Below are 8,937 nucleotides of genomic sequence, written 5' to 3' on the forward strand. Positions count from 1 at the left end.
ACTGCATCAACTTTCAAGAAAAAGATGAAGGAATTGGAACTGTTTGAGAGGTTGGGTTGTGTGAGAGAGTGGAGGTGGGACGTGGATAACGGGAAGGCCGTTGTAGGAGAGATAAGTTAAATAGTGATCAGCAAAGATTTAAATGTTTTGTCTAAATAAAAAGGCAGCATGCATGCAGTCTGCGACCTTCTCATAGTTTTTTTTTCCAAGGATATTCCTGCGCGGGCCCTAAGCCTCTGGCTGGCCCACTGGGCGGGCCCTAAGCCTCTGGTTGGCCCAGTGGGCGGGCCCTAAGCCTCTGGCTGGCCCACTGGGCGGGCCCTAAGCCTCTGGCTGGCCCACTGGGCGGGCCCCAAGCCTCTGGCTGGCCCACTGGGCGGGCCCCAAGCCTCTGGCTGGCCCACTGGGCGGGCCCCAAGCCTCTGGCTGGCCCACTGGGCGGGCCCTAAGCCTCTGGCTGGCCCACTGGGCGGGCCCTAAGCCTCTGGCTGGCCCACTGGGCGGGCCCTAAGCCTCTGGCTGGCCCACTGGGCGGGCCCTAAGCCTCTGGCTGGCCCACTGGGCGGGCCCTAAGCCTCTGGCTGGCCCACTGGGCGGGCCCTAAGCCTCTGGCTGGCCCACTGGGCGGGCCCTAAGCCTCTGGCTGGCCCACTGGGCGGGCCCTAAGCCTCTGGCTGGCCCACTGGGCGGGCCCTAAGCCTCTGGTTGGCCCACTGGGCGGGCCCTAAGCCTCTGGCTGGCCCACTGGGCGGGCCCTAAGCCTCTGGCTGGCCCACTGGGCGGGCCCTAAGCCTCTGGCTGGCCCACTGGGCGGGCCCTAAGCCTCTGGCTGGCCCACTGGGCGGGCCCTAAGCCTCTGGTTGGCCCACTGGGCGGGCCCTAAGCCTCTGGTTGGCCCACTGGGCGGGCCCTAAGCCTCTGGCTGGCCCACTGGGCGGGCCCTAAGCCTCTGGCTGGCCCACTAAGTGTTGCTTGTTTCTGTTTTACTTGGGTGGAGTATGAGTATTTATGACTCGTATGGTCGCTTCAGTAAGATTTTGTCCCACGTGTTTAACAACTTCTTCTGCCCTGTTGAATCAAAGTTGAAATCTTAAATGGGTTGTAACTGTGCACTGTGTTAGATAATGATCCAGTGGTCTGTTGTGGTAGTAACTGTGCACTGTGTTAGATAATGATCCAGTGGTCTATCTGGCATTTCTCCACAGTGCTGACATTTCCTCTCATCTTCCTGTTCTCACAGGTGATGACCCGTAGTTGGATCACAAGTTGAGTGTGGGTGATGAGTGGTGGAGGGTGTGTGTGCTGGTGGTGATGAGTGGTGGAGGGTGTGTGTGCTGGTGGTGGTGAGTGGTGGAGAGTGTGTGTGCTGGTGGTGGTGAGTGGTGGAGGGTGTGTGTGCTGGTGGTGGTGAGTGGTGGAGGGTGTGTGTGCTGGTGGTGGTGAGTGGTGGAGGGTGTGTGTGCTGGTGGTGGTGAGTGGTGGAGAGTGTGTGTGCTGGTGGTGATGAGTGGTGGAGGGTGTGTGTGCTGGTGGTGATGAGTGGTGGAGGGTGTGTGTGCTGGTGGTGATGAGTGGTGGAGGGTGTGTGTGCTGGTGGTGGTGGAGGGTGTGTGCTGGTGGTGGTGAGTGGTGGAGGGTGTGTGCTGGTGGTGGTGAGTGGTGGAGGGTGTGTGTGCTGGTGGTGATGAGTGGTGGAGGGTGTGTGTGCTGGTGGTGATGAGTGGTGGAGGGTGTGTGTGCTGGTGGTGATGAGTGGTGGAGGGTGTGTGTGCTGGTGGTGATGAGTGGTGGAGGGTGTGTGTGCTGGTGGTGATGAGTGGTGGAGGGTGTGTGTGCTGGTGGTGATGAGTGGTGGAGGGTGTGTGTGCTGGTGGTGATGAGTGGTGGAGGGTGTGTGTGCTGGTGGTGATGAGTGGTGGAGGGTGTGTGTGCTGGTGGTGATGAGTGGTGGAGGGTGTGTGTGCTGGTGGTGATGAGTGGTGGAGGATGTGTGTGCTGGTGGTGATGAGTGGTGGAGGGTGTGTGTGCTGGTGGTGATGAGTGGTGGCGAGTGTGTGTGCTGGTGGTGGTGAGTGGTGGAGGGTGTGTGTGCTGGTGGTGATGAGTGGTGGAGGGTGTGTGCGCTGGTGGTGATGAGTGGTGGAGGGTGTGTGTGCTGGTGGTGATGAGTGGTGGAGAGAGTGTGTGCTGGTGGTGGTGAGTGGTGGAGGGTGTGTGTGCTGGTGGTAATGAGTGGTGGAGAGAGTGTGTGCTGGTGGTGAGTAGTGAGCCCAATGGTGGGTCACAGCCGAAAGGTCCCGGGTTAGACTCCCGCGGTAATTTAAATGGATATATAAAGATATATATATTGGCTGATAGGCGTAATTTAAGCTATAATATTCTTGCATTATCGATGTCTACAATAAAATATGTATTAAATATTAACATTTTGATATTTTAATAAAATAAGATAATTACAGCCAATCAAGTGGAATGAGAGAATAACGTCGTGTGGTTGTTGCAGGAGACCTGTGGGGGCAGGACTGGTCGGCCCTGCTGGAGCTGATCCTCCCTGACCCCCACCACACACCCGCACACCACACCAGCCACACCACCAACCACACCACCAGGGATATGGTCCAGGTTGGTAGTCACAATACCAGGGAAGCTCCTCGCCCCCTGTATGGGTACCACGGCTCAACTGTCTTTAGTCAGTGTTTCTCTAAGTTATGGACTCCCTGAAATTAATTGTTACTGGTAATCTGACATGTACAGAAGTGGCTGGAGGGAGCATTTGTATACACCGTGTGTGTATGTCCTCTGTTGTATTGATATGTGTGTGTGATCTCTCTCTCTCTCTCTCTCCCTCCAGTATAGTTCCTCCTATTCCAGTAGATCCTCCCTCGTAGTGAATAATGTTTCTATTCATTTAATAAGTAACACTAACGTTCTGAAGTTTAAGAACACGCTCCCTCAGCGGGCCTCGATGTTGCCACATAAACAATTACTGCCTTAATTTCTGGCCAGCCCACACATGCACGGCGAGGTGGTGGCGGTCGGCCGAGCGGACAGCACGCTGGATTTGTGATCCTGTGGTCCTGGGTTCGATCCCAGGCGCCGGTGAGAAACAATGGGCAGAGTTTCTTTCACCCTATGCCCCTGTTACCTAGCAGTAAATAGGTACCTGGGTGTTAGTCAGCTGTCACGGGCTGCTTCCTGGGGGTGGAGGCTTGGGGCCAGATTCACGAAAGCACTTACGAACCTGTACATCTTTTCTCAATCTTTGGCGGCTTTGTTTACAATTATTAAACAGTTAATGAGCTCCGAAGTTTATAACAATAACAACAGTTGAATGGCAAGTTTTCATGTTTGTAAACTATTTAATAAATGTAACCAAAGCCGTCAAAGATTGAGGAAAAATGTACACGTTCGTAAGTACTTGCGTAAGTGTGTGGCCCCTGGTCGAGGACCGGGCCGCGGGGACACTAAAAAAGCCCCGAAATCATCTCAAGATAACGGCCTCCCACAGTTGGTATGAGGGGGAGGTGCACACTTAGCGCCGCTGTAGCTGACATATTTGGCGCGTTGAAGACTTGACCTTAAGCCTAGGGCTGTGTTATACAGGCTTAAGCCTAGGGCTATGTTATACAGGCTTAAGCCTAGGGCTGTGTTATACAGGCTTAAGCCTAGGGCTGTGTTATACAGGATACAGGCTTAAGCCTAGGGCTGTGTTATACAGGATACATCCTGCGCCTCCTCCTCGAGCTTGAGGGCGACCTTGACGCTTCCCTCAGTGTCCCATAGGTTAAGTAATAATTGTAATTACGAAGCAATAAGATGCTTATCTTAAGATACTAACAAGGTTAGGTAAGGTCGGTGTTTTCTATGAAGCTTTTTAAGGGTATCTATTATGTTTAGTATATCACCTATGCACGTAGTTAATAAGTCAATATTGACTTTACAAATTTGCGAGAACGGGTTGCCGTGTGTGAGCGTTGAGTCACACCCTCACGCCTCCACCACTTCTCATTGGGTAAAAATTATCAAATGTGTCCATAGACTGTCACATAATTTCTGATACTTACATTCTGGATGTGCTCAGGGACTCCACATAATTATTTATGTATTTATATATTTATTTATTTATTTATTTATATATCTTGAGGTTATCTTGAGATGATTTCGGGGCTTTAGTGTCCCCGCGGCCCGATCCTTGACCAGGCCTCCACCCCCAGGAAGCAGCCCGTGACAGCTGACCAACTCCCAGGTACCTATTTACTGCTAGGTAACAGGGGCATTCAGGGTGAAAGAAACTTTGCCCATTTGTTTCTGCCTCGTGCGGGAATCGAACCCGCGCCACAGAATTACGAGTCCTGCGCGCTATCCACCAGGCTACGAGGGCCCTATACAAGAAGGTACATTTATGAGAGCACATAACGTTGATGTTTTCACATCAACGGCACTTAGAAGTAAAGTCATTAACACGCATATCGTGTCTAGCAGGTTCTTAACACTAACAGATAATTTTATGTAGGCAATTTCTAGCAAAATTGAAAAATTTGAACTGGTATATGGTAAGAAAATTTGACATAGATTAGTAGGTACATTAAAGTATAATTTGAGGGTTATAAACATGTACATGGTAGCATAATTTGAGGATTATTTCAAGGTATAATGTAGCAAAATCTGCGTTCAATATAACCATGAGCCGGTCGGCCGAGCGGACAGCACGCTGGACTTGTGATCCTGTGGTCCTGGGTTCGATCCCAGGCGCCGGCGAGAAACAATGGGCAGAGTTTCTTTCACCCTATGCTCCTGTTACCTAGCAGTAAAATAGGTACCTGGGTGTTAGTCAGCTGTCACTGGCTGCTTCCTGGGGGTGGAGGCCTGGTCGAGGACCGGGCCGCGGGGACACTAAAAAAAAGCCCCGAAATGATCTCAAGATAATCTCAAGATCTCAAGATGATATAAGATTATAGCGATGACTATAATGGTGAAGTTATATGACTTAGGTACATATATTGGGGGATTGGGTAGCACTAGACGCAGTGCGAGTTAATTAAAGCGCAAGGTAGGAAACTATGAAGATGAAATTAGGTACTTTTTAGTTTGAAGATGAAATTAGGTACTTTTTAGTTTTATTTTTGAATGATGCAAAAGTTGGACAGCTTTTTAATTCACTAGGGAGTGAGTTCCATAGACTAAGGGCCAGATTCACGAAGCAGTTACGCAAACACTTACGAACCTGTACATCTTTTCTCAATCTTTGGCGGCTTTGTTTACAGTTATTAAACAGTTCATGAGCTCCGAAGCACCAGGAGGCTGTTTATAACAACAACAACAGTTGAATAGGAAGTTTTCATGCTTGTAAACTGTTTAATAAATGTAACCAAAGCCGTCAAATATTGAGGAAAGATGTACACGTTCGTAAGTGCTTGCGTAAGTGCTTTCGTGAATCTGGCCCCTGGTGCCTATATTTGCATAGAGTGTTTACACAGATTAAGTTTGACTTCGGGGATATCAAAGACATATTTATTTCTGGTGTGGTGATAATGGGTCCTATTACATCTGTCCAGGGAGAGTTTCAGAGCAGGATTTGCATTTAAAAACAGGGTTTTGTAGCTGTAAATAGCATAAGAGAATGTGTGGAGTGAGTTTATGTTTAGAATGTTTAGGGATTTAAACAAGGGAGTTGAGTGTTGTCTGAAAGCAGAGTTTGTTATTGTTCTGATAGCAGATTTTTGCTGGGTGATGATGGACTTCAGGTAGTTTGGAGAGGTTGAACCCCCATGCACTGATACCATATGTAAGATAGGGATAGATTAGCGCGAAGTATAGCGAGATGAGAGTAGAGTTCGGAACATAATATCTGATTTTAATGAGTGTTCCAACCGTTTTTGAGACTGTCTTAGTTATGTGTTGTGTGTGGGTACTGAAGTTGAGTCTCTTGTCTAAGTATAGACCAAGGAACTTTCCATCATTTTTATTGCTAATGTTAACATTGTCTATCTGAAGGTGAATTGCATTTGTTGATTTGCTTCCAAATCAGATGTAGTAAATCTTAGCTATGTTAAGTGTGAGTTTGTTGATTGACATCCATAAGTGGGCTTTTTTTAATTAATTATTTACAACATTATTTAAATGTGTAGATTGTTATCTGAGTAGATGAAGGTTTAATCGTCAGCAAATAATATAGGTGTAAGAATGTTAGAGATATTAGTTTGGTCATTGATGTATATAAGAAATATTCAACCCGTTCTCGCAAATTCGTAAAGTCAATATTGACTTATTAACTACGTGCATAGGTGATATACTAAACATAATAGATACCCTTAAAAAGATTCATAGAAAACACCGACCTTACCTAACCTTGTTAGTATCTTAAGATAAGCATCTTATTGCTTCGTAATTACAATTATTACTTAACCTATACCTATTATAGGTTAGGTAATAATTGTAATTACGAAGCAATAAGATGCTTATCTTAACATACTAAGTAGGTTAGGTAAGGTCAGTGTTTTCTATGAATCTTTTTACGGGTATCTATTATGTTAAGTATGTCACCTATGCACATACTTAATAAGTCAATATTGACTTATTAAATTTGCGAGAACGGGTTGGAAATAGGAGAGGTCCAGGATGCTGCCGTGTGGTACCCCTACGGTTAGTGGTAGAGTGGTAGAGTGGTAGAGTGGGAGAGGTTATATCATTGATGACTACATATTGGTGTCTGTCACTAAGATATGATCGGATATAGTCAAGGGCAAGGCCTCGGATTCCACAATGGTGGAGTTTAATAAGAGGTAGTTGTAATTAACAGTATCAAAGGCTTTTCTTTTCTCTCTTATCAATGAAGAGTTCAATTGGAAACTCATTTTTGTCAAGGGCTGAGTAGATTAAGTCAAGGAGACTAACAATTGCATCATTGGTACTCTTTTGGGAGCGGAAGCCAAACTGACAGGTTCTTAGTATGTTGTATTTTACGAGACAGGAGTAGAGCTGTTTGTAAATAATTTCTTCAAATATTTTTGATAATATGGGTAGATTTGATATTGGTCTGTAATTGTTTATGTCTGCCGGATTGCCTCCTTTATGGACTGGCGTTACTCTTAGTTTTTTAAGGATATCAGGGAAGGTATGACACTCAAGGGATTTGTTGAACAGCAGAGCTATAGGTGGCCCAAGGGGCATGGGAGGCGCTCTTGTATTCCATGGATGGTATTTCACTGATGTTCCCAGCTTTGGTTGTTAGTGAGTGAATGATGGAGACAACATCTGTAGGGCTGAGTGGTGAAAGGAGAAGAGAGTTTGGGCAGCTGCCTGAGAGATGTGTTAATAAGTCTCCGTGGTGTAGTGGTAAGACAGTCGCCTGGCGTTCCGCGAGCGCTATGTCATGGGTTCGTATCCTGGCCGGGGAGGATTTACTGGGCGCAATTCCTTAACTGTAGCCTCTGTTTAACGCAACAGTAAAATGTGTACTTGGATGAAAAAACGATTCTTCGCGGCAGGGGATCGTATTCCAGGGACCATAGGATTAAGGACTTGCCCGAAACGCTACGCGTACTAGTGGCTGTACAAGAATGTAACAACTCCTGTATATATCTCAAAAAAAAAAAATAAATAAGTGTCTGAGTCTGTGGGATTTTTCGGGCAAGGTTAACACCAACCGATGAAAAGAAGCTACTAAATGTAGTTGCTGTTTCTATATCTGTTGCAGGTGTATAAGACTAATTGGAGAGTTTTATCTGGTTATGTGAATGTTGTTTACATCTTTGGATGTTAGCGATGGCTTTTCATGTGATTTTCGTGTTGCCTTTTGCTTTTTTGAATCTATTCTCATAAGAATGTTTTGCTCTTATTATACTGGTAAACATTCATGAGTACCTCTTAAGTACTTCCTTTGTAACTAGGCCAATCCTAAGTTATTTTTCATATTCATGTTTCTTGTTGATTGCTTTGAGTATGTTACTTGTGAGCCTGGGATTGTTTAATCTTTCATTCAGATTCACAATCACTCAGTTACTACCTACAGTTAGCAAACTGCGGGTATTTGGCTAACATTTCTGGTAGCAGATCATTTTGAATGAAATATTGACACATCGCTGGAACATTTGTTATAGAATTGTCTCTAAATTCACGTATCTTTTCGCACTCCATCACATAGTGACGGAGGGTGTGCGAATAATTTTGTTGACACAGTTTACATTTGGTCAGGTCTACATCAGCAGATAATGAGAATTCCCAGAGATACTTGTAACCGAGTCTAAGCCGAGCAGTAGTAACATCTAGAAGTCTGCTGATTTTATTGGATGAACCATAGATGTGTGGCTCCTCTTGCATGATAGTATGATGATAGATGGAATTACTGGTGTCAATTTCACATTGCCTCAGATCTACAAGATCTTGTTGAAGTTCTCGGTGTACTGCTGCTCTCAGATTGCTCATTGACAATCCAAGGTTACACTCAACGGCTCCTTTAAAGGCAGATTCTTTGGCTAACTTATCAGCTCTATCATGCATTCGGAGGCCAACATGAGATGGAGTGCACATGGAATGGATTCTGTTACCTTCATTAATAATTTTGTTGTATTTGTGTCTAGCTTCAGACACGAGCATGTTACAGTTATGTCTTTATTAAAGAACTTAGAGCAATTAAGGATGAAAAAGAATCACTTACAATTAATGTATCAAGTTTGGAGACTTGTACACATTTCAGTGCAAGGATCAAGGCAAATAGTTCAGTCTGAAGGGTAGAGGCCCAGTTGTTTATACGGACTCCCCACTCAAAGTACAAGCCATCGCCCATTGTCAGGACAACTGCACTTCCAGCTGCACCCGTGGTGCAGTGTAGGGAACCATCAGTGTATATGATTTGAGAGAGAGAGAGAGAGAGAGAGAGAGAGAGAGAGAGAGAAAGTAAGAGAGAGACACAGAGAGAGAGAGAGAGAGAGAGAGAGA

The 8,937-nt window shown here is 46.0% G+C and overlaps 1 protein-coding gene across 1 annotated transcript in view; it reads left to right on the forward strand.

The window, feature by feature from the left end:
- Window positions 1-8,937, forward strand: part of LOC123773274 (angiotensin-converting enzyme-like protein Ace3) — a 104,766-nt gene that overhangs the window by 46,393 nt on the left and 49,436 nt on the right. Inside the window, exon 6 of the mRNA XM_069317796.1 lies at window positions 2,504-2,622. Within this exon, the coding sequence (XP_069173897.1) occupies window positions 2,504-2,622 (119 nt within the window). The remainder of the gene's footprint in view (window positions 1-2,503; window positions 2,623-8,937) is intronic.

The sequence above is a fragment of the Procambarus clarkii genome, chromosome 89 (assembly GCF_040958095.1).
Source record: "Procambarus clarkii isolate CNS0578487 chromosome 89, FALCON_Pclarkii_2.0, whole genome shotgun sequence".
Taxonomy (NCBI): Eukaryota; Metazoa; Arthropoda; class Malacostraca; order Decapoda; family Cambaridae; genus Procambarus; species Procambarus clarkii.